This window comes from Siniperca chuatsi, linkage group LG4 (assembly GCF_020085105.1).
Source record: "Siniperca chuatsi isolate FFG_IHB_CAS linkage group LG4, ASM2008510v1, whole genome shotgun sequence".
In the NCBI taxonomy this organism is placed as follows: Eukaryota; Metazoa; Chordata; class Actinopteri; order Centrarchiformes; family Sinipercidae; genus Siniperca; species Siniperca chuatsi.
In genome coordinates this window covers 31,574,444-31,601,031 of record NC_058045.1, presented here as the reverse complement: position 1 = coordinate 31,601,031, position 26,588 = coordinate 31,574,444, and the positions used below count along the sequence as shown (strand labels likewise).

At 42.2% G+C, this 26,588-nt stretch overlaps 1 protein-coding gene across 1 annotated transcript in view; it reads left to right on the top strand.

The window, feature by feature from the left end:
• immp2l (inner mitochondrial membrane peptidase subunit 2) overlaps positions 1 to 26,588 on the top strand; it is a 148,674-nt gene that overhangs the window by 9,233 nt on the left and 112,853 nt on the right. The window contains exons 2-3 of the mRNA XM_044192522.1: positions 7,505 to 7,642; positions 16,163 to 16,266. Coding sequence (XP_044048457.1) covers positions 7,505 to 7,642; positions 16,163 to 16,266 — 242 coding nt within the window. The remainder of the gene's footprint in view (positions 1 to 7,504; positions 7,643 to 16,162; positions 16,267 to 26,588) is intronic.

The window sequence follows — 26,588 nt, the reverse complement described above, 5'->3', positions numbered from 1 at the left end:
ATTTTGTGACTTTTGGACTGAGCCAGGCTAGCTGTTTCCCCCTGTTTCCAGTCTTTATGCTGAGCTAAGCTAACCAGCTGCTGGCTCTAGCCCTATATTTAAAAGACAGATTTTAGAGCAGCATCGATCTCATCTAACGCTCCACCAGAAAGCGAATCAGTGTATTTCCTGAAATGTGGTTGCAGTAATATGCTGCTGCACTATGTAAACCACGCTGAACTGCATTTGTAGGAAATTGCACCTTAATTAAGTCTCTAATTAGCAGCTGCCTGTCAAACAGCAACTTGAACACAGCATTGTCAGTTGCCCACTTCTTCACCCCCCCCTCTTCCTCTGTGCCACAGCTCTCACTCTTAAGTCTCCATCAAACTTATTTGTGGGTCAGGGCTTTTATACAGCTCCCCGTCTGCTTCCCCTGCAAAGCCCAGAACTGCTGCCGAGGCAGAAGTGGAGCTGGTTTGGGGGAAATCTCGCAGTGGCCGGCTGTAATCAGCGTCCCCCGCTGCCTTGCTGCATCCTCCCCTGGGGATTTATCGGTCTGGAAAAGCTTTGGAATGCCAACATTAGTCACCGGCCGAGATGGAGTCCAGCCCAGAGACCCAGAAATTCAATTCTAGCAATCGTAGTGAAAGCACACCACAATGTCTCTGCATGATAGTGGTTGATATGCTGACCTGAGGTCTGCTCCGGGGCTCTCTGCTCTCTGAATTTGATATTTATACCCTCTGTATCTGGCTCATCTGAATAAATTGGAAATGGTTAGTGGAATTGGGTTTGTTGAACTCCTGACAGATCTCCGAGGAGCTGATTTTAGACATAAAGAGGCCTCCTCATCCTGAGCCGACATGGAGCGCTGCTCTTTAACTTCAGTCTGCTCTTTTATGGTGCTGATATAAAAGCAGGAGCTCTTATTTCTGCGGCTGTCGCAGTCTAATAACTCCCAATAAGTGTTTGTTTATGATAACCTGTCTAGTCTATTGCCACAACTTGTTACAGAGTTGCTTCTGCATATTGGGCGCCGGCATGAATAACAATGCAGAAAGAGAGATGTGCTGCATTAACTCGTTTGTCACTATGTCGACAATATTAATGCCTTTTCTGCAGACTTGATAAAGACTGTTCCCCCAGCGGAGCTCACTTTAATGTGCTGGAGTGCAGTTGTCACCGCATCATAAACAAAGCCACAGAGGCGCAGGCAGCCGATCCAGAAACTGTAGAACCACAACCTGCATGAAGACTCATCGGTCAGACAACTAGACACAGCGACACACGGAGGAATATTTCTGCCAGGGCCTTCTATTATCTCTCATTCTTATTATCTTCATCCAGGTTTGCCATCTGGTTTTGTTTTTTCTGCTTTAATGAGTGAGTTTGATATAATAGGATTCTTCCTCACGCTCCACTTTAGCACAAACAAATGAAAAACAAAGTCACATTTAGGTTTTTGTTTCGACCAAAAACAAGTAAAGAATCTTTTAAAGTCACAAGGAAATGGTGCTTTGATGGCGCCTTGCACTCGCCTGGTTTCTGATCTCTAAATTGCTTCCTAGATGTTTGATATTTTTCAGTAATTCCAATAGGTCCGGTGTTGACGGCTCTATCCATGGTTGGAAAAAAACAACCGAGACAATCAAAGCTCTGCAGGCAAGATTAAGAAAGTTTTATAGGCTTAAAACCCCGCAGATTTTATAGTACAGATAAAGTAATGAATGAAAATAATTGTTAGTTATGGCCATGTCCTTAAGCTACTGTAAGAACTGTAAGCTGTCTCACTGTGGTTCCCAAAAGTTGACATTGTGGAGATACAGGTTTTCATCTGACAGCAGTAAAACAATGCGATGACACTGAATTATTGATAAGATGGATTTTTAATTAAAATCCATGACAGAAAATGTAGTTTGGGGGTGTCTTCCTGTTAAAAGCAGTATGATGTGGACGTTTAGCTAACAAGGTGAGAGTCATTTTTCATTTCTCCGTGACTTTGATGTGGGACCTGCTGTGTCAGCCACGTCGTTTCAGTGTGCCGGCAGGAAACTACAGGAAATAAGGTTGTTTTAGTGCAAGCGCTGCGGGGCTCCGAGATGTCAGCACAGAAACGACTCGACTGTAAAACCGAGCGGAAACCTTGAAGCCCCACATCGAGCTTCCTCTGATACACTTGTTCTCTGTGAGGGGAATGATGCGGCGGGCTGTATGGAAGTGTAATGGCAATATGTTCATGTCAGGATGGATTGTTATGCTAGAATAGATTTTCTGCTCTGGCGCTAGAGTTTCCTCCCTCCAGCACACGGTGTGTAACTGATGTCTTACAAAACCCAGCAGAGGCAGATCACCGTGTTTAATAGGACGTAACGTATACTGAGGCCGGGAACGCTCTCCTTTGTTTGAGGAGGCTGGAGCACTGTGTGTGTGTGTGTGTGTGTGTGTGTGTGTGTGTGTGTGTGTGTGTGTGTGTGTGTTCACAGTACTGTACATGTATGTTTGTTGATGTGTGTGTGTGTGTGTGTCTGTGATGTGTACAAATACAGTGTTTCACTGTTAGACATTGGTATCTGCTTAGTACAGCCACAGCCGTCTACTAGTTTCCATTGAACAGCTGCAGGTTCAACGCCTTGCTCAAGGGCAGCATGTTGTTTCAGGATCTAACTGGACATAACTGAGTATAATTCATCCAGGTTGGGCAGAAGTTATTGTCCTCAGAGGCGCACCTAAAGGAACAGTTGAGCGTTTTGGGTCATTCCAGCAGTGAGATGTCCAGATTGATCAATCTCATGTTTGTGTGTGAATTTTGGCATTGTAGTCATGACACGGTCCTTCATCATTGCATGATAATGCAGATTGATTTCAAAAGTGCACTGCATTGTCTCCCTAAGTGTTATAATTTGGACTTGGGAGGGAAACGGCTGGTCTGGCTCTGTACAAAGTTAATACACCCACCAACACCTAAAATTCCCTAATTAACATGTTCGATCTTGTTTGTTTAATCTGTACACAAACGGAAATCTTTAGGGGGAGTTCTGTACTGGAACTATTTCTTAACAAACATCCGCTCAGCATTTCTGTGCAGCGCAGGCACTGCAAACAGCTGTTTACTCACATATGGATGCAAATAAGCATATTTCCCAACATATTGAACTATTCCTTTAACCTCAGTGCAGATTCATTCTAGGACTGGACTTACAATCAGGGGCATCAACTTCTTTTTAACTTTTGAAATATGGACAGTGTTAGCATCCAATCACGCTAAGGTCCATGCTAACAGTTTTTTTTGTTTTTTTCTTTACACACACAACAACATCTTTATTGGAGAACAGGAACTAGACAACATCCATTTTTAGAATCAGAATCAGAAATACTTTACTTTTGTTACAGCAGCTCACTGTCACGTCAGTGCACACAGGAATAGAAGTACTAAGCAAAAAATATAATACACTATAATACAGGCAAGATTAAGTACAAAGTGGATATAAGTATAAAATTAGAATAAGTGTAAAGTACAAAGTGGGTTTACCGGTAAGTATGTACGGTATATTAATACAATGTAATAATATAAGCAGTAAGTAATAGTGCATGAACTGTCAAGTTAAGTGTAGCTTATTAAGATGATTATGAGACGGAGGATATTGCACAGCAGCAATAGAAGTATGAATAAATATCAATAAATAGGGAATTTAACAGAGTATATTGCACAGCAGTATTAAACACAGAATATTGCACAGAATATTGCTGCAATTATGTATTTTAAACTGAAAACAGTAAGCATTTGATCCATATTAAAAGAATACATTTACCTTTGCCCAAGACTTTTTTCTGCACGACAATTTGTGTATTCTGCACACAGTAACTTTAAGTCAAGTTATGCTACATTAAATGTGATGTTATGTGATAGGTTGTAGTATGTGTTTTACATATTTATATCATTCTTTGTGTTTTGTTATGTTTTTTGTATTGCATGTTCATATCTGTGTGTTCTCTTTTGTGCCCAGCTGCAAGACAAATTTCCCTCAGGGGACAATAAAGTTAAGGTTCAAAGTTGAATTAAATTATTTTGAATGCACCGAATGTCTAGTCAGTTTGATTTATATAGCTCAATATCACAAATCACAAATTTGCCTCAAGGGGCTTTACAGTTTGTACAGCAGATGACACCCTCTGTCCTTAGACCCTTGATTCGAAAGATGGAAAAACTCCCCAAAAAACCTTTTTAAAAGAGAAAAAAATGGCAGAAACCTCAGGAAGAGCAACAGAGGAGGGATCCCTCTCCTGGGACGGACAGACCGGAAACAGATGCACCTATGTGAAATATTTCTTTTCCTTCTGCTGCACTGCTGTCCCGTGTGAAGTCTTTGTCGTGCACATGTGCTGATGGAAAAACTCTGTGGAAACCTAGTTACGAGTACAGATGAATCCGGCGACTGGTTTGTGTGTTGCACTCTGAAGCGACGCCTCCAGTACTGCGGTGGAAGGTTTGACAAGCCGGCAAGCACGGTGAGGATCATGTTTTTTGACTTCACCAGTGCTTTCAACACCATCCGGCCTGCCCTGCTGGGGTAGAAGCAGGCAGCGATGCAGGTGGATGCCCCCCTTGTGTCCTGGATTGTTGACTACCTGACCGGCAGACCTCAGCACGTGCGCCTGCAGCACTGTGTGTCGGACAACATGATCAGCAACACTGGGGCCCCTCAGGGGACTGTCCTCTCGCCCTTCCTCTTCACCATCTACACCACAGACTTCAGCCACCACACAGAGTCCTGCCACCTTCAGAAGGTTTCTGACGACTCTGCTGTGGTGGGATGTGTCAGGTGATGAGACTGAGTACAGGGCTGCGGTGGAGAACTTTGTCTCATGATGTGAGCAGAACCATCTGCAGCTCAATGCCACAAAGTCTAAGGAGCTGGTTGTAGACCTACGAAGGGCCAAGGCACCAGTGACCCCGGTTTCCATCCAGGGGGTCAGTGTGGACATTGTGGAGGACTACAAGTACCTGGGAGTACACTTGGACAATAAACTGGACTGGGCTAAGAACACTCAAGCTGTTTACAGGAAGGGCCAGAGCCGCCTCTATTTCCTGAGGAGGCTGAGGTCCTTCAACATCTGCCGGACAATGCTGAGGATGTTTTATGAGTCTGTGGTGGCCGGTGCTATCCTGTATGCTGTTGCATGCTGGGGCAGCAGATTGAGGGTAGCGGACACTAACAGACTCAACAAACTGATCCGTAAGGCCGGTGACATTGTGGGGGTGGAGCTGGACTCTCTGGCGGTGGTGTCAGAGAGGAGGATGCTGGGTAAACTACACGCCATCTTGGACAGCGTCTCCCACCCGCTCCATGACGCGCTGGTCAAACAAAGGAGCACCTTCAGCAGAAGACTCATCCCCCCACAATGCACCACAGAGCGCCACAGGAAGTCATTCCTGCCTGTGGCCATCAGACTCTTTAACTCCTCCCTCTAAGTGTCAGTCTGTATGACCTGAAGTCACTAAACTGGACATTGATCATTAACATCTCTGCAATACTTGACATAATTGTGCAATATTCTGTGTTATATACTCTTTTCACTTTTAAAATTCCCTATTTATTGATATTTATTCATACTTCTATTACTGCTGTGCAATATCCACCGTCTCTTAATCATCTTAATAAGCTACACTTGACTTGACGGTACTCATTATAGCACTATTACTTATTACTTATATTATTACAGTGTATTATTACACCGTACATACTTATCATCAACCAGTAAATCCACTTTGTACTTTACACTTATTTTAATTTTATACTTATATCCACTTTGTTCTTAATGTATCTTACCTGTATTATAGTGTATTATATTTTGATTTGCTTAGTACTTCTATTCCTGTGTGCACTGACGTGATAGTGAGTAGCTGTAACGGAAGAGTTTCCCCTCGGGGATCAATAAAGTATTTCTGATCTGATTTGAGCTGAATATATTTACACTGACAGTGAAAGCAAAGATGTTTGGACAGTTGGCAGTCATCCCCTGTGATAGATGAAGGTAGTCTGTGTGAATGTGGAAGTTATTCAGTCTCAAAACCCACAAAAAAGAACATGAATGTACCGCTCTCCGACCTCCGCAGTCTGGCCAGCCTTACTTGCTCGCCAGCCCGCGGCTCACCATGAGGCCCGTGTAGGCAGACTCCTCAGTCTTTAGCGGTCCCTGGTTGATCTGTTGTTGGCATGCAAGCGAAACATGATGACTTCATGGAGATGAATAAAAGTGAAATTAAGGCAGAGGCTTTCTGGATTTTGCTTTTCAATTTTTCCAATGTCTCAATTTATTGTATTATTGTAATGGAATTTGATAGCTATATTTTCAACATTTAACAGGTTCTACATGATTTTCTGGATTTTCTTTTGGCAAAAGTGCTTAAAAAGTGTCATACTCCACAGGATTACATCAAGCTTAAAGGTGAGGTGATTCCGCGGTAATGGCGGCTTGTTTACCTGGCCAAGAAATCAGTTTTCTCTTTGGGAAATCTTTGAGTTTCTGTAATCTCTCTCTGATTGTGTAAACCAAGGTTCATTTGTGAAGTTTAAGAAATCAGGTTACCACAGAAACATTCATATAAACGCACTTAAGAAATGTACCTCAGTATAATAAAGTTTAAATTTAAATGTCTTTTTATATTGACGTTCACATATTTTGTAGTACTCCATTATATCTGTTAAATGATTGGCAGTCATGTGGAGAGACATCACATTATAGGGAAGGGAAATACAGATTAGCTTCTATTATTCCCCCCCGTAACTGTTCACAACTGCAGTGGTGGACGCTCTTCCGACTACAGATGGGGTGAATGTTGAGGGAGTACAGTGTGCTTTTGATGATGTTTCATTTGAAGTCTTGTGATGTGGAGGTAATAGCTGTAGCAGATCTCCAGAGCGAGGACAGTGGACGTCCAGACGAGGCTGTTAGCTGTTTGCTGAAGGCAGTGGTGCATGGCTGCTGCTGCTGCCGGCTGGTCGGTCATTTCACGCCTGTCTGGGCTTCCTGGAGCGCGCTGTGAAAAGCAAAGTGGATGAAAAACTCTGTCTAGGGGGAACAGGCTCAGTGTGATGTGTTTTCAGTGTCCAGTCGCAAAACCTGCTGTGAAAATTGACAGGAGGAGGACACCTTTTTGTTGCGCTCGAGTTCCTGCATGTTGTAGTCAGTCAGGCTCATGTTGTGATTAAGCTCCAACACATGTGTTAGTGTAGGTGTACCCTTGATCATTCATGTAAGTGTATTTCACCTGTTTCATACATGCACTTCCACTTAACACGTGCTCGGCCTGTAATTGTCCTCTTTTCCCGTGTTTCCTCTGATCTGTTTCTTCTGTAGTTTTCTATTACTCTCCTGCTGTTGCGTCGGCCTGCTCTCCCCACAGAGATCAATAAAGTTTAATTTAACGTAGTCTAATCTGACTTGAGTGCTGTTTAGTTTCCTGTGCGTCGTCACGGTTCTGATGATGCTGTTTTCCTGTTTTTTGTTGTTTCCTGTGCAGGTGATGGCTCAGCAGGCGACGGCTGGGCGACGCTACCTGCGGGCGTTCGTTAGCGGCTTCTTCGTCGCCGTTCCCGTCACGGTCACCGTCCTCGATCGATTCGCCTACGTGGCGCGAGTGGAGGGAGCGTCGATGCAGGTGAGATGTTTCAACACATCCACCAGCAGAGTGAGAGAGAAAACCTCACGCTGCCTGTCTTCAGAGATGTCCCAGAGGTCAACAGGAGAGCAGGCTGCAATTTCTAGATCTCTAACTTTACAAACTACTGATAACAAGGAGGTCAGAGGTCACATCATCCTGACAACATGTTGAGTTTTGGGAAATAAGAAGCAGAGAGAAGAGGCTGAAAAGCTGTTTTTGTTACTTAAAGCTTAACTTTGAGCCCCGTGTCTGGGTGTGCAGCTGCTGTTGGACCAATTAATGTGCTATGAAGCAAATTCTACATATATTTTCTTCTACTTAATATAATTGCGTGTAGACCGGCTGCTGGTCAGAGGAGAAGAAATGAGGACATGCCAAAGCAACGAGAAGCCCCTCACTGCAGTGTGCAAATGGGGTGTTGCTCGATGTGCGTCGAGTCAAACGTTAGACTCAGTCCACTCTGAGCAGCTCCCTCAGCCTTTCCGTCCCGTTTTGTGTCCAGCTGAGGTTGAACGTAAACAAAAGCACATGTTCATACAAAGGAAGTTACATCTTCGAAGATCGTGTTGAAACCTACTTGGACAGAAATATTACATAAAGTAAAACCGTGGAAGTAAGTGAGAGTGTGTTTATGCATAATTTACTTTGTAATATTAATGTTAGACCAGTGTAGTGGTATATTTTTATATAAGCCTACTACCCCACTGATGTTAGCATAGTTCATCTGACCAACCAGTCAGCAATAACATCTTTTTGCATAATTGCTTAATTAAAGACCTTGGAGCTAGGGTTATATTTGTAACCAATAAAAAAAAAAAAGCTTCTGCCTCAGACTTTTTTACCCTGACAAGACAAACATTCTGCTGGAAACCATTTAAATGGTTTTGGCAGTAAAATCTTTCATAATACCCACAATATTGATATCGATACCAAGTGACCTTCAAAAGCGTGTTGGATGAACGCTGGTGTGGTTGGTGTAGTCTTGTGTTTTCATAATAGGTGTCAGAATCAACAACGCTCCTATGGGTCTTTTTTTTTTTTTTTTTTAAGGCAATGCCGTGTTCTGTCATTTAGTTTGGAGGACGTGTTGAGGTGGAGAGGACAACAGTGGATATGTCCAGAACAAACAGCTGCTATGTGGCTGCATATGAGAAATACAGAAACAAACGTATTAAATTGGTAATAAAAGTTTTATAGCCGGATGTGGTTAACAAGCCACATCCTACCTGCTTTACCGCTGCGTTTTCTTGTAAAAGTGGTAACCAGTAGTTACAGGTGGCCATGTTGGAGAAGGATCAACTCCCCAAACACTCCATGCATGGCCTCTTTTATTCTCATCCAAACAGCAAACAACCTTCACTCTTCTCATTTGAGAAGCAGAGATGTAAAAAGAAAAACAAAAAAAAAAAAACAAGTGCCTGTTGGGTTTTGACCGAGCCGGTTTCCTGTCGTGCAGCTTATTATCCCCGACGTGAGTTGCATTATGCATAAAACAATCTGCTCTCTATTTTTAATGAGCATGAATATTAAAACTGCATGTTGCTCTTTGGTTCATGTTGTATATTCATGTATTGTGTATGTCGGGTCATGAAGCCGACCTCGGCAAGAGCTTCTGAAGAGTTTGAGACTCTGATAAAATCTTCCAAAATCATTAATGAAATGCCTGTCTGTCTGTTTAAAGGAGGAAAACTAAATGGGATGTTTACAGTCTGGGGCCTTTACATGTGAGAGACGCCGACTCTGTTTCCGTGCTCAGAGTAACGCAGCTCCTGGGTTCACTTATGGTTAAAGTTTCATCCTGTTAAATCTGTTTATGTGAAGCTTTGATCCCCTGTGATTAGTCTGTCTGCATAAGCAAATGAGCTAACGCAATATTCACGTCCACAGCAAGTAAGTGTGCAAGAAAGAATGTAAAAGTTACATCTACGCTCTTTATTCTCTGTCTGACTGAATAATATGTGGCTGTTATCAAAAGGTAAAGACACAATGACCCCAACACTAGCAGTGAGTCCTGCTGCTGGCTGCTATCTTGTTTGATGGACATCATAATGTTCCCATAATGCGGTCTGACAGATCGTGTGCTCCTGATTTACTGGTGCTCACCATGTGCTCTGTAGTCTGTGTAGTATAATAACACCAATCATCAGTGTGTTTTTGTCAAGGCTCCTCCTTTGATACTGCATGGACTATCGCAGCATACTGTGAGTCATGCTACAGTTGATTGTTGAGGTGTGTATAGGTGTGTATAGGTAGTAATAATGTATAAGAAGCCCCATCAGTCAACCTCTAGTTTATAACTAGTCAAGAGCATCCATAAGACCCTTGAACTTATAATTCATTATAAGTCACATCTATAATGTTTTATGACTGTTGATATAGTGCATCAGAAAGCATTGTGTGTTTATGAGTGTAGTCATAAAGCATTATGAATGCATTATAATTCACTATGAATGCCCCCATAATGTGCTGTACTGTAGATGTGGTCTTCCAAAATATCTCGACAGCTATTGGATGGACTGCTGTGAAATGTGGCACAGCCGTACGCTCCCCAGAGGATGAACTGTAATAACTTCGATCCAGCACAGTGAAATGCTTGTGCCCCGGCTCTCTCATCCTTTTGTGTACATAAATAAATACAGAGCATCCATACCATAACGGCTAGAGCCCACAATAACCCTCACAGCCCACATAATAGTAAACACTTACAACCCACATAACCATATACCCAGTGCACTCACGTGTGACATTGCGTACATGCTATTTACAAAAAGTGATCAGTGCATGTGGGGGAAAAACTGTTACTGAGACGGGTGGTGTGAGAGCTGATGCTCCAAGCAGCTCATAGCAAGTCGCCATAGCTCAGCGCCATCTTGGATCTACAGATCCCCTGACCTTTTACCTAGCTTTGTTTTAAGACCAAATACCTGCAAAACGTATTCCCATCAGCCTCAGCTACTTTGTAATTAATGCTAATTAAAAAAGGGTGAACATGGTAAACATTATACCTGCTAAACATCAACATGCTAGCATTATTACTGAGAGCATGTTAGCATGCTGATGTAAGCATTTAGCTGAAGTTCAACCTCACAGAGCCGCTAGCATGGCTGTAGACTCATGAGGTGCTCCAACATAAACAGCCTATAGCCTCAGTTAAGTTTTATTTATATAGCGCTAATTCATAACAGAAGTTATCTCATTGCACTTTTCCTATAGAGCAGGTCTAGACCGAACTCTTTATAATATTATTTACAGAGACCCAACAAATCCCACCGTGAGCAAGCACTTGGCGACAGTGGCAAGGAAAAACTTCCTCAGAGAGGTACAGTATGTGGCCAGGAGGGGAAGGAAGGTCACTGCAGATAGCGGGCTTTGGTGCTGATGAGAAAACTGAATGCGCTTACCAGAGTCGGGACCAGTTTCCCGGCAACCAGCTGAAACTCCAGGAGGTGACTGGTCCTGACCAAGAAATAGTCCAGCACATAACCCCCATAAACCAGTTAATTGTTGTTTTTACACTTATTAAACAAAGGAGTTATGTTAATTTGTGAACTTTAGAGGTGCTGGTACGTGGTTTTTGTTACCTTTGGACGGAGTCGGACTTGCTTCTTCCCATCTTTCCAGTGTTTGTGCTAAGCTAAGCGGCTGCTAGCTGTTGCTTTAGCATCCGTACAGACACAAGAGTGGTATCAATCTTCTCATCTAACTCTCGGCAGGAGAGCTATTTAAGCGCGTATCCCAAAAATGTCAAACTGCAAAAATGTAGCAACAACATTTTGCGATCTGAATTCAGTATCATCACGTCTGTTCAGACTTGTCACAGGGACATTATTCTGCAGCTGTCGTCGCCATTTTCCTGAAGTCAGACCAGGTGATTGTTTAGAGAGACATTTTAGCAGCAGGTTCATCACAGAGCAGCAGGAGACCAAAAACACAGAAACACACACAGCAAGACAGAGGTGTGTGTGTGTGTGTGTGTGTGTGTGTGTGTGTGTGTGTGTGTGTGCTTGGGTTGTTGTCATGGAAACAGTGTCTTCTGAAATCCCGAGAAACGGATGGTTATGAATATGTACTGTTTGAGGTCTTAATTTATGTCAGGGGAAAAAAGACTAGTTCATATTATCTCAGGTGAGTTTCATGGAGGAGCTGTATAAACCGTGAGCGTATTTATTTTAATGTCTTTATTTACTCACCGTGTGTTGTTTGAGTCTTTTTTAAAAAATATATAGTTTAAGTTCATTCTTTTCATTCATCGCTGCTGATCTGCCCGCTCTGTGAACACTTAACTCAAGCTACATACACGGTGCTTTCACTGAGGGGAAATACTCAAACTAAATATGCTCTGTTTTTCTTTGCGGCTGCACAATTGCATCAAATAAAGATTACGTAGATGTGAAGCGTTTCTCAAAGTTAGAAATAAATAAATAAATAAATAGACTTTAATTTATACAGCACTTTTCAAAACAAAGATTAGGGCTGATGAAATAAAATCAGACAATTACAATAATACAAGAATAGAATAGAAATAAAATACCCAAAAGTAGTATAAAAAATAAAAAGCAATAACGTTAAGCAGATAAGGCTTGTTGGAAGTAAAATGGTGTGCTCACATTAATAAAAAATTCTGACCTTCGGGCTGGGAGATTCAGAGCCGAGGGGCCCTGACTGCAAGAGCCCGGTCACCTTTTTAGTTTTGTTCTTTTTGATAGAGATTATAGAGAGAGACAGGAAAGACAGTGGGGAGAGAGAGAAGGGGCGACATGCAGCAAAGGCCCGGGCCGGGCTCGGCCTTGATACGTGGCGCGCTCTACCAGGTGAGCTACCGGGCCGCTCGGAGCCCGGTTACCTTTCATTTTGAGCCGGCCCTGAGGACCTGAGGCTCTGGCTCAGAGGGGAGCAGCAGTTCAGCAATGGGAGCTGAACCATGAAGTGCTTTAAAGGGGATCAGTTAAATCTTAAAATCAATTCTAAAACTGACTAGTAACTAGTGAAGAGGCTAAAACAGGAGTGATGTGATCTTGTTTCTAGTGTTTTTCTAAGCTGACTTGGCTCTGCACCATGCATTTTTAATGAGGAATCCACATGTGGCTCCAGGAGGTTAATTGTCCCTATTACAGAGGTCAGTACACTGGAATAAGTGTTGTTTCCTGTCATTGTTACTGTGAGAATTTTTCTCTTTAATACTCAGTTTCTCAAACCCCTGCGTCATCTCTGTAAAAACTAAATTAGTGATCAGACAATGCGCTGCCGCCGCCGAACTCTCCCACTTTTACATTTTCCTCTAAATTCAGACTCCCCACAGCAGTAGTTTCAGAAACAATCCAGCATGTAATGTGGGGAAATATGACTGCGAGGGAAGCTGATCAAGTATCCAACTCTAACTGATAAACTCGCAGGCTGACAGCACTCACAGGGATATTTATTTTGGGGCTGACAGATAAGAGATATTCTGTCAATTATCACGGCAAGCGTGAAATGGCCTGCTCACATCCTGTTTAATGAAACAGTCGTGAGTGGCCTTCGTCACACGTGGATCCTTCGACAAAGTGACAAAACCGACTCGTGAGAATAATGATTTTTAGCGTTGTTGTTGAGGTGGGAAGGAAGTGGGGGCATCGTAGACAAGCATGTGATGGAGCTGTCATAGAGTACATGGTTGTTTGGAGCAACAGTGGTATTTTATATGAAGTATTTTATCATGCGGATCAGTAAAGGAGGGAGATATCTGGTTTAAAGAGAGAGGACCAACCAGTCCCAAACTGTTTTTGTACTAAGACAATGAGGGGGGGGGGAATGAAAAACTGACTTCCACGCTTACTTTAAAGCTCTAACATAAAAAGGAAAAGGGTGGTTTTGCAGACTTTAGCATATTAATTACACATTTAAACATAAACAAACGTTTTTGGTAAGGATCCCTTGAATTTGGTTATTAAAGAATTGTGACCGAGATGTTTACTGAGCAGGACATTTTACATTTGAAAAATAACCTTGCTCTCTGGTGGACAAACTATTTAACGGAGACACTGTTTCTAAATGACTTAAAACATAGCTTTGGCAGTTCTGTGCTGACCTTATTGTACGCAAGATGTGGTCGGCTGTTGTATTGATTGGGGTCTGCTGCCGATCATTTTTCAAAACATACTGTAATTCTGTTAATCAAGGCTCAAGGAAGCTCCAACATCTGAGATTTGAGAGTTGGTGACCAAAAATCAGCGAGCTGTGATGAATAATTACAATGATAAAACCAGTGGTATTGTTCCTTGACTTTTAAAAAGGTTGCTGAATAGCAGCTAACTCTGAAATGTCAAATGCTGAAGAGCTCTTGAACGCGCCAAACAGGAGACAACAGTCCCTGCTCACAAGTGCTGTATCACAAGATGATTACAGGTCTTGGATGAAAAAAGACTACATATTATTCACTCATGGATTTCCTATTGCAAGTTTCCAGACTCTGCCAGTAGATTTTCATACTATTTTATTGAAATGAGCTGAAACCACTGGCTGCCTGAAAAGAAGGAGATTAATCTAAATTCGGATTATACGCTTTGGAAAATGGTCATATATACTGAATGCAATTTGTAGTTAATGGGCATAAATATGAAAATAACTACTGTATGTTCCTTTTTAAAGGCCAAGATTGACACATTTCTGACATTACAGATACTAATAATAAAATAGCCGGCTAACTGTAGCAGTTGTAACTGTAACTCTATGCTTTGGGGGAAAATGCCATTAAAGGTGCTATGTGCAGCATTTTACCATCCATAAATCAGCACAGTAATTTTGGCGCATTCCAATAATATCCATAAGGGACCTCGTTAGGCAGCGTGATCACTCACTGTAAAAACGAGTCACCAGGCTGGAGAGGAGAGACCGACAGTGAATGATGTTCAGAGGCTGAGAAGAACTGATAAGCAGAAGAAATGTCCAGTTTTTCAATTGTGCCGTTCTTAAAATGGGTGGAATTCAAGTACATGTGGCATAATTATTATATAGTGTCTTATTACAGTTCAACAACGATGCAGATATTCCCTTAACAGAATTTCTTTATCTCTTAAATCCATTCTACAAAACGCTTTATAAAACTACCATCATTCGGCCAAAAGGGAAACACTTCTAGTTGCAGCTCCATTAAATGCATTTTAATAATAATAATAATATTGATGTGTGGATTCAAGACTAAGACTGAGGACACTAATTTCACAACACAGTCAACTGCAGGAAAAAGTCAGTAGGAGTCAAAATTGGGGACCATGAATGTCTGTACAAAATTTCAAGGCCTCCATCCAATGTTGAGATATTTCAGTCTAGACCAAAGTGATGGACCAACAGAGTGACATTTTAATCACCAGAGCTGCTAGTGTGGCTAAAAATCTGACCGTTAAAGTTGAAGCATTGTTTAGCATTAGCGGCTACACAGCTAGCTGGTTAGCTTTAAGCCTCCCACCACTGAAACTGTTAGGTTCCAGTCATGTAAATATTTATAACGATGTAACTGTGGTCCGGTTAGTCACCAAGCTAGCTAGCCTGCTAACTGGCACTTATAATAACCCTTCCTACTAGCTGGTGTGCTGAGTGGCTAGCTTGTTACCGGCAAGGAAACTAAAAAAGAAGGAAGGGTCATTACATCATCTTCTAAGCTCTACTTGGTGCCAGTTCTACTGAAGCCTGTGGGAGATGCACCGAGAAGCTCAACATATCTACGTCATACGGCCTTTGCTGAATACATTTCTCTACCAAATGAAAGAACACACTTCAGAGAATACATTGCTGACTGATTTTTTCCAAATGTGCGCATTCGTTTATTTGCCGTTGGTCTGCAGATAGTATCCAAAGATGATTATAGGCGTACTTAAATGGGCTCATGGCGAGTCAAATTAAAGTGCTCACCATGGCAAATAACTAGCTTAACTAAATCTGTAGCCCATTCCGCATTCCTTCTCTCTTCCTTTTATTTCGATCTGGGCTGCTTTACGATGACTGACAGGGCTAATAATGGCTGTTATGGGAATATCACGTATTTAAATGAAAACCTCAGTATTTTTAAGGGACACTTGCAACTTCTTTCCATTTGCCATGGTGAGCGCTTTAATTTGACTCGCCATGAGCCCTGTTTAGTCTGCTTATAATCATCATCATCATCTTTGGATGCTATTTGGAGACCAGCAAATAAACAAACGTGCACATTTGGAGAAATCAGTCAGTAATGCATTCTCTGAAGTGTGTTCTGAGAAGTATAGAAAGTATAAACGTGTGTGTGTGTGTGTGTGTGTTGTCGACCTTTTGACCAAACTATATTTAGACTGTTTAGTTCTGCTCTGTTACGCGTTGTACTGACTCACCGCTGCTCACCACTTCACGTGTCTTTGTTTTTGTACTTATTGTTACTGTATGTGTAGTGGGTGAGAGTGGGATGTCTCCTGCATTGAGAAGGGAGACATTTTTTGTGTGTTTATGAATATGTATATTGCTCATATTTATACTAACTGTATTTCTGTTTCTGTGTGTGTGTGCGAGCAGCCCTTCCTGAACCCAGAGGGGGGGTCGGAGTGTGACGTTGTCCTGCTGAACCGTTGGAGTGTGAGGAACTACCAGGTCCAACGAGGCGACGTCGTCTCCGTCCTGTGAGTACCTTGTTAAGAAAAACATCACAAACCGTTTCTTTACAAAACACACAATACAACATGAAATCACTAATTTATTATTTAATGATTTTAAAAAGCGCTAATACACTCAGGTGTCTCTTTCATTCACTAGTGTGGTGTATGTTTCTTTTTTCTGTGTGATGGAAATTTAGACAACCTGGGCAACGGTCCAGATGTAAATGAAAATATTTCACTGATCTAAAACTCAACTCGACAACCACCTTAATTCCACATCAGAAAATACTGCATTTGGGATGTACAGAACACAGTAAACCTGTGTAATCCAACACGAATACTTCCTAAAGCATATTGTTCTTTTTTTGACACTATTTCAACAGCAGCTGCACAACTGCCCGGCACCATGACATCTATATCACAGACAGTATGGACCAGAAGGCTTTATGCAGCTCGACATAATTTGCGTATATTTATCCTTGATTGATAAAGCATACAACAAAAAGAAGGTGACTTAAATTTTAAGGAGTGAGCCATGTTTATTATTCCAACGGATATATTATCCATGTTGTCCATCTTGCAATGTATAAATCATTCCTCAGTCCTAATAGCGAAGTCATTCTTCCCATCTCACAAATCTCTGTGATGATTTCAAGCCACTTATCTACTGTAGGTGGATTTAAAACATATTATTCCGTTTCGTGTCATTATTCATACAGGCGTACAGTCGAACCACATGTAACATGGACAACATAACATCCTCCAGATAAACAAGGAAACAACTGTCTGAAATGCCAATGTCACCTAACAACTGAGAGCAGTTTTTAAAAAAGTTTAGCAGCAATAACGTAAGACATGTATTTATTTAGCTCTTTTTAAATGACAACTGCTTTTGAGTGCTTAGTTCTCTGGAAACAATAGGACCGGCCTGTATCTGGCCTTTCATGGCTACAGGGAGTAATTCATATAAATTCTATAATTTTTTTGTCAAACTGTCAAAGTCAAGCGGTTGGTCTAGCAGCGCTATTTCAGTGCTTTCACCTCGATGACACAGTGTGGCTGAGACCGAGCTCATAGCTAGAAACACATTTTGGTCCTTTTATGCTCATATTTTTTCGTTCTGGTTTTATTACTTTTTTACGTCATCTTGCTTTTTGTTGATCAAACGTTTGGATGCTTAAAGTGGCAATCCTTAAGATTTCAGTCCTGGTTGATGTGGTGACTCCTAGTTACCGGTGGTAACAGCAAATGCGGTTTAACACTACAGGTCCCAGCATTCTGGGTGCAGCAAAACAAACTATTGTCGTTTTAATAAAGAAGTCAGACAATAATTGGTCTTTTTCCATCTTTCTGTGAGCAACAGTGGTCTGATTTTCTGCTGCCCACGGCGTGAGCCTGCGAACAGCAGGGCGCAGTGAAAGGAGTTGGTTACCTGGCTGAGAACCTGGAGGTGTGCAGCTCCTCATCTAACAGCTCGCTGTGGCTGCTCCTTCTGCTTCCATTACTCCCTGCAATATTTCAAACTGCTCCGCTGTCAGAAAATACCGAAAATGGCCGCTGTCTTGTCTTGTAGACATATTTTTGATTAATGATAGCGGTCAGTGTCAGTCTTACTGACAAACACATTGCATTTCCTGTGATAATTCATAATTAAAGTCAGGTCGTGTTTTTCCAGTCAAATGATTTTAATATGAAGCTGCAGCAGTAGGAAATGTTCGGTTTGCATTAGCAGTAACTTGATACAGCATTTTTCCTTGGAGTGTCGCCACAGACACCCAGTTCATTATATTGCAAGGGCTCAATCAGTGGGCCATTGGCTCAATCACCCTTGTGTTACGTCAGTCGGCGATATGTAGTGACTTTACAGACATTTTGTTTGAAATTAATCTTCGAGATTCTAACTTTAAAGACATGTGGCGCTGTTGGCAGTGCAAACAGGGTCAACAGCAGCAAGCTGGTTGATTCGTTTCAACTTTCAGCCAATCAGAAGCTTGTGGAATATTTAGAACAATGTGAAGTTACGTGTGACGTCTTTCAACACGGACGAATGAGCTGCAGGGATGGTGACAAATCAGAATCTAATTCATGTCGGTGGGGTTCAACCACAGCAGCATGTCGCACCAACTGAACACACGTTTGAATGTAAAGTCAGCACTAACTGCTACGGTGTAACCAGTTAGTTTCACACTTTGTTCAACTGCAGCGTAAGTAAACTGACCGAAATCAGAACATCGTTGCAGAGAGTGATGCTGCATGCGGGGAATGATTCAGGCAATACGGGAGAGAAAGCCTCTGCTAACTAATGACAGACCTCAATAGACTGCTCTATTAAAAAAGAGAAGTGTGGATTACCTAACACGACTTATCGATCGCTTCTGTTCTATTTGTTGTTTTTTGACTAAGGCTATACCACACATATGGTCATGAATACATCAGCAAATGCCTGAAAACCTCCATCTTGGGGAAAAGATTCTGCAGAGGTCGACACCTAAACAGTTACAAGTTTCTGTTAAAAACAAACAAGTGATTTAGTTTAGTTTTTTTTTTTTTCACAGGTAATGAAACACAAGAAACATTATAGGATTAAAAAAAAGGACTGCACTGGTGAGATAAAAACAAACAAATCTCACCCCAAAAAAAGAAAGAAAACAATGACAACCACACTTAGACGAGAGAAAAGAACGAAGCACAACAAACAAACGCTCGTGCTCTCGTCTAATCCGAATACAGCACAGCACGTAGCATGTGTGCCAGTGTCATCACAAGCGTGAAGGGATGTAGTCTGTCACAGGCAGTGTACGTATCGAAGAACATTTTTCTCTCATTAGTCTCTCCCATGTTATATCTCAACTCTACCTTGTAACTTACACACATGTTTTTACACACTTATGGTGTGTCTCCCCCACTACATTCAAATTCAGTAACCTTTGAACTGACAGGGCTCTCACACCAAAAAAGTCCAAAAGGCCGTTATTTCCATTGGAGAGAGCGGCTGTGCAAGCCCCAGCAGCGAGCAGGTTGCACCAGGTTTTGTGGCTAACGTCCAACCAAACCCAAATACACTGACCCCCACAACATCCAGCCAATGGGATTCTGTCGTTAAAGGGAGGCAGAAGATAGAACAGCAACAACCTTACTGTAGATACGAGTGGAGGAAAGGTTTTTATTGTACATCCCCGAATTCCCGCAGTTATGTAATTCTACTCTCTGATCTTAGCAGGACTTGAGTTAAAAATCTCAAACATTGCAGAAAAGTCCGGGAGGACGAGGATACCAGGTTAGAAAATTAATGTTGAGATTGTTTCCATTCTGTTGTAGTCCGTAGCATCCCGTTAGCCGCTCTGTAGGATTGTGTGCTGCTCTTCATTTTGCACGCAAACTATTTACTCTTGCACGTTTGATCTCAAACTGCTGTTCCTGTCTGCGCGGCTGCAAGCACGTCTGAGCCTTCAGGTGTGCCGTGGGACTGAACGCTTTTGTTGTTTTTGTTCTGTCATTACAAAAGCATCTGCGTTGCTGCTTCAGATATTTCATTTGCCAGTACATTCCTGTTCAGCGGTGCAGCAGGGGCCTATGGAAGTTAGCTGATGTCACAAACTTTATGTCACCAACATGCTTCCAGTGCACCTGAACCGACACCAGCTGCGAATTGAACATAATGGGAAAACAAGTGCGATACAAGCAGGTACAATGTGGTCCAGTCAAACCGTGCAGAACATCACGGACTCCGTGCATGACGAGCCGTCACCGCTCATTAGGCAAACCTTGCCTGAGATTTACCGTCTGTACGCGGCCCCGAAGCCTCTCAGATGTCCATCCTCGCTCTCAGACGTCGGCTGTTCCATTAACGCTCGGTTTCTGTGAAAGTCACACACACACTGATTCAACCTGTTCAAACGGGAGACGCCGCACCCCCCGCCGGCTGCTCGGAGACCAGCAAAAGTGAGACTTCACAGGAGGAAATTGACAGGTTTGACTGCCGTCCCGAGCTGTTTGATAGCGCGACGATGATGCTGTCAGTTTTTGCATTTGAGGTGTTGAGGTTTCTGGTGCAGCCTGTGGGGAGATGAAGGCTGGTGACAGGAGGACAAACCCACTTCCATAATTACCCCTCGATGGCAGCCTCTCTCTCTCAGGGACATTCTGTTTTGTTTTTGTGGGAAAAGAGATGTTTCTCAAAGTCTGTTCCTGGCAGCGCAGAGAGCAGGAGAGCAGCTCTGAACGGTAATTTAACCTGATCTGAGGCTGAGAGCTGCTCGCATTTAGCTCTTGTGTCGTGGCTGACTTGAAGAAGAGCCGTCCTTCCCGTGGTGGAGGGTAATGATCCAGCAGTGCAGCATCACACAGCTGGACAGGCACTAAGCATATAGAGCTATAAAAGGGAAATGGAGACACTGGTTTTGTAAAGTTCATCTGAGCGCAGAAACACTGACATTTAGATTCAGCCCACCTTCCTCGTGGCATTATCAGCTCTGTGCACCTCACCCCTCCTCCCTCTCCGTGCCTTGTGTCTTCCAATCTTAACGCCACCTGTTTACCTGGCAGCCCTTTGAAGGAGGGGATTTTTCCTCAAAGCAGCAGATAGTTGGGTCCTCCCCATGTGCAACAGATCTGTATCAACTTGCCTCGTCGCCGAGGATTTAGTCCCTCATAAAGCCACATCTATCATTCACCGAGAATATTGCCTCGGATTTAAATTTCAAATGTGATACAGCTACACTGCAGGGGAGACTGACGCCTGCTTATAATTGGCACTCATTTTAAAGGAAAATTGTTCAAGGGAATACGCCAGTCCGTAGAGTAATACCTTATTTACAGAATGCTTCTCATTTTCAGTGCATGCTGGCTAAGGAAAATGATTGTGTCCCTGTATTTCTGAGCAGGCGTACAAAGAGCTGAGCGCTTCCATGGGTGTTTGTCATGCTCTCAGCGCAGACCATTACAAACCTGATTGATTTTATGTTCGGCTGTGAACAGAACCATTTGCCTCTGAGCGGCCTCAGAACTGATTTCTGCAAAACATCATTTTCTCGAAGATGGGGAGGAAATTTTTCCCGCCGGTCGGCGTCACGAGAGATGAATAGAGTCCCCGCTCCTGGCTCGCTTGGTTCTTGTTTACGTTGAGGGGGTTTGATGACAGCCATCTTGGATCAGCAGGGGATTGTGGGGGGAGTTGTGGTGAAGTTCCAAAGTCTATGAATATTCATTGAAAACTCAGCAGCCATGGAAACCTTCAAAAGCACCGAGCTTCTTTCCTCTGCGGCGGCGTCCTGTCGCCGTTTGCTTTGAGTCCAGCATCTCCGTGACGGCAGACGAGCATCTGTAGCTTCGAGCTGCTGATTGCTGTTTCTTGGACAGATGCCGACGCTCAGTGCTCAGTGAGTAGAGCAAGGCGCTGACACCGCCAAGGTTACAGGTTTGGGAAACACTGACTACAGACTGGCTACAGACAGTATAGATGGAAGGTGTAGCCCGATATCTTGTTTTTGTTTTGTTTTGGGTTGTCCTTTTCTTTGATATTTCTCATGTAATATTCACTGTGGAATCTGTATTACTGTAGTTTTGTGATTTATAATTTCAGATTAGATTACCTGGTGAAAAAAGTAGCCATACCTAACACAAGCAGGTTTATTGTTAGGATAATGCATAACTTTACATGCAAAATCTTGCATGTAAAAAAAACTGCAGGTGTACTGAAGGCATTTCCTATCTCATAACATATTTGCAAAGCTGATTTTTGTTTTGAATATTTTGAAACCTGCGTTGTTGAGAACATGTCCTTAACGCATGTTTACCATGTTTACATCGGGTAGCAGGCTTCTTCTTCCTCGCCTTTGATGGCACATTGCTGCATTTCTTGACACGTTCCTGCCACCAACTGTCGTTCAGTTTAATAGTAGCAGCAGGAATGTGTGTCACGTCACTACGGGCCCTTGTGCACTTGTGCATTATACGAATGGCAAAAAAACTCCACAGGATACCTTTTTAAAGCAAGTTTTTACAGATGTAAAGTTTTTACAGTGTGATGTCAGCTATTTTTGGGTTCTTCGCGTGGTTCAGTTGTGCAAGAACGATCGTTCTTCTGTTCGGCCATTTTGTTTTCCGTACGTCTTTCGGCACATGACTAGTCCTACACGCTCTGCGCTGCAAACATCATTCGAACATTAAACTGTTCCGCTCATTCAGGAGACGTGTGCTTGTACTTGCTGATTTTAAAATGGAATTCTATGAGAGGAATGATTTAACTCGGTTCAAACCTTTCAACAGATCTACGTTGGGCTATAAACAGACTCCGTTAAAACTTTAAAACGTTCAAGACTTGGAAATTCCAAAGTTGAACTCCGTGTTGTGATATCTTTTATAGTTCTGGAGCAAAGTCACTGCTCTTGAGACTTTTTTCTCAGTCCCGCAGTTTTAACTCCACAAGCACATATAATACCTTAACATGTAGCGACAAGCCATCTCTCTCTCAGAATGTAAACATCTAACCCACAATAGTTATAGTGCTTGAACTAAAGCTTAATCGATTGCCAGCTCTCACACGCTTTTTCTTCAGGAAATGTATTCTCCAGTTTCCTGCTGTTCTTTGTATTTAACCTTTTCATAGCTTCGTTCAATCAGAAGTGTTGTGATGCTGAAAGATTTGCGTCTGTATTTTGTCTTGAAATTTCAGGCGCAGTGTCTTAAATTAGTTTTTTATTTTGCTTTGGGAAATCAGTGGATGTCCCAGTTTTGTTTTCCAATGAGTGTCTTTTCCACACAGTCTCAGCTTCTAAAAAACAACCTGCAGTGTAGATTTGTTGTGGTTCACGCAGCCGAGCTGAACTTTTTGGCTTCTTGAGGGATTCATGGGTTCACAAGCAAAATGAGGAACATTTTAAAGTTGAATGTAATGTAACGTGATTCCCTGGTTATTAGAGAAAGTAAAAGTTTGGCTGCTTCACTCTCACCCTTGTAATCTACAACACCCACAGTGTTCAGGTTCAGCACTAAACCAGGAGCTCAGCATCTTCCCATAACAGCTGCCCTGACAGCATTCAGACTTGTGCAGCCCTGTGAGCAGGTTTTCTTCCCTGCGACACTTCATTTTAATAAGTAGTGTAATTTCAGTGCATTACAAAGACCGTCTTTCTTCTTGTTATTTTTCCTCTGTTTAACGACATGCCTGTGTCTCCCAAGTCTCCAGAGATCAGGACAGACGCCAAAACTAGTTTGTTTGAGGGTTTTTTTGTTGTTGATTTTTTCACAAATGGTAAAACACACTGGGGGGGGGGGAAACAAAAAAGAGGAAATGAAGTACAAACTGTTCAGGTGAGGAAACATAAAACGCCCATGGGGTTTCTAAAAACATCTCAGCCTGAACGAGACGACAAACAGAGACGCAAATGACAAGAGTGAAGAAACGCAGGAAAAACAATAATGCTGAAATAACAAGGAGAGAAAGTGAAAGGAATAAAATAAATGAGCCTTGTGTTTGTGTGCTTGAGACATCTGGATAGAGAGTGCATGTTGGGTAATGAAGTTATAATGTTTCTTTGAGTGTGTGGTGCAATGACAAAAATGCCAGTTTTGTTGCATTTTGTTAATAAAGTGGTGAACTCTTGTCAGCTGGTTTCATTTGTCTAAAGGTTTTGAATAAATGAATCTTGAGGTTTTTCATTGTGTAGCTGCTGTTCTCTGACAGCATAAGTGAGATGCCGACAGAGAAATGAATGTTTGAAAGAAATCTACCTTCAGACTAAAAACATTCACTGCACAAATGAGTCTCTTATGCCAGGATCGGACTACATAATATCAGCAGGATGGCATCTGGAATAAAAACCAGCCTCAGGCTTTCTGCTTTATTTAGAGAAAGACAACCAATGCAGCATTTGGGACGCCTCATGATGTCCTGTTCTCTCGCCGAGTTGGACAACATTGACCTATAGGAGCACACTCTTCAGTACACAACTGCAAACATGGCGAAGCAAAGAAGGAATTGTGATGTTGATGGTGTCAGATGTGCGTCCAACACGCTTCGGAACGAGCTGGAAAGCTTTGATTAGTCAGGGTCCAACTTGTAGTCTGCCACATTTCTTCAAGGCTGACTCCACGGTGAGTCTCATCCTGGCATTTTATAGCAAGGAAGGGCGATAGTCTGATAGTGTCTCCAATGAGATTACTGTTTCGGGTTGCGGGTCATGTGACGGCTTCTGGTCCTGTATTTCTTGCCTTTCCTGCGGGTCTTGTGTGTTACTAAAAAAGATGAGTACTCGACAGAAGCACTAGAGTCACAATCTATGGTGTAGGTGTTCTCCAAAGAAGATTCTGGAGAGGGGCGGTGGCCTGCGGAGCCACCTGGAAAGGGTAGCCATGAAAACCATGCACCCTTTTGGGAGTTATGTTCTAGATGGTTGGGCTGGATCTTCAGATGGTAACACATAAGATTATCATTCATATGGAGTCGTGTTGCGTCCACCTGATGAATGTCACGTCAACGTTTATTCTCCTTTCAGCTCTGGTTTGGTTTCCACCGACTCTTAAGAAAAACATCTGGCTGTCTTTCGTCACCAGCTAGTCTCTAACTGTGTCTGTGTGCCGTTAGCTGCTGGGCAGGTAGAGTTCAGCTGCCTGCTGCTGCTGGTAGCAGCGCTGATGAGGACAATGAGAGTAAACCAAAGACTTGGCTTTAACTGACTGATCTAAACATGAAAACTGAATGTTTGATTTTGTTTAAAAGCAGATTTTAATATGCTTTAAGGCAGACAAAGGCATACAAATAACAGTGAAATGACATTAAAAAGGAGATAAAATGGAGACTACATTTAGAAGATAATTGATTAAATGTGAAAACTGTCATGTTTTCATCAGTTTAGGTCCTTGAAATCAAGTAAAAAGAATCAAATGAACTAGACTTTACATTCCGCCAGGAGTCATACCCAGCAGGCTCAACACACCTTCGTACAGTGTGCTCACACAGCTTCACACATTTGATCATATTTTCTCACATGGTTTAATCTGCTGTCATGCGTCAGACGGCAGCCGCCTCCTTCAGCATGTTTCATAAAGAGACGCTGAATGAGGAAATGAGTGGAGCGAGCTGTGGCGTCTCGCTGCGCAGCAGCTAGTTTTATATATTTATATCTGGTCAGATTCCTGTTCAGCAGAGCAGGAAATGAAGTATTCACATCTTCTTACAGTTAAGATTTATGGCCTCACCGATTGCTAATTAGCTAGTAAATAATCAGGTGTAGTACAGTAAAGCAGAGAGAGTAGAGGGACCTTATCACTGTTGTTTACCAGCTGAACATTCACATTTAATGGATTCCTCCTTGAAAGGGACTGTTTTAAAAGAGTTTCTGTGTGTGTTGCTATCTTTGTGAGGACCAATTTCAGTTCTGTATTGTGACATTTTAGCCAGTCTTCACTACTTCAAATGACTGTTAAGACAGAAGTTTTAAGTTGGTTTTAAGGTTCAGGCTAGAATTAGGTTTTGTTTAGGATTGGGTGTTGGGAATGCAATATGTCAATGAGGGTCCTCACAAGTATAGAAAGACAAACGTGTGCTTGACTGTTTATACTATGGATCTTGGGCTCAGTTTGTGTGATGTCTCAAACTTCACTGGTCTTTTTTCATGATCATGAGGACATGATTCTGTGATCATTTCTTAATATCGGTACCATTCATGTCCTCCAAATTAAATGACAAAACACGTTCGTCCATGCATTTTAGTTAATCGATTTTATGATCTGACAATGTTTGGTTATGCTTAGACACAAAAACAACTTGGTTAGGTTTAGGGAACGAGCCTGGTTCGGGTTGCAATAACTACTTTGTTAAGATTAGGAGAGGAGTCGTCGTCATGGTTACCGTAATAACAATAGTATAAGGTCAGTGAATGATTGTGGTCCTGGTGAAAAGAAACCAACGTTGACTGTTGTTCGGAAACGGGAAACAAACAGCGGTCTCCGTGTTAAAGTCCAATGTTTTGTTGACCCATCCATCTATAATAACGTCACCTGACTTCTTCATTTGCTCCCATCATAATTACGACGGCCATTAGAGGGATTTTTGTCACTTGAACGTAAACAAATGTGAGTTTTGGGGCATTTGCTGAAATTTCTGATTTTGTCGATTTTCATGAAAGGATAGTCTCTTTTTTGTTTCTTTTCAGTTTGGAACTTAATTTTAACTGCTTTATTTTGATTTACACTTTCTTTTAAATGAGTGGTTTGACATTTTGGGAAAAAAACGCTTATTCACTTTCTTGCTGAGAGTTAGATGAGAAGATTGATACCAGTCTTGTCTGTACGCTAAATGTGGAGCTAGAGCTGAGAATTGATTAGCATAGCTTAGCATAAAGAAT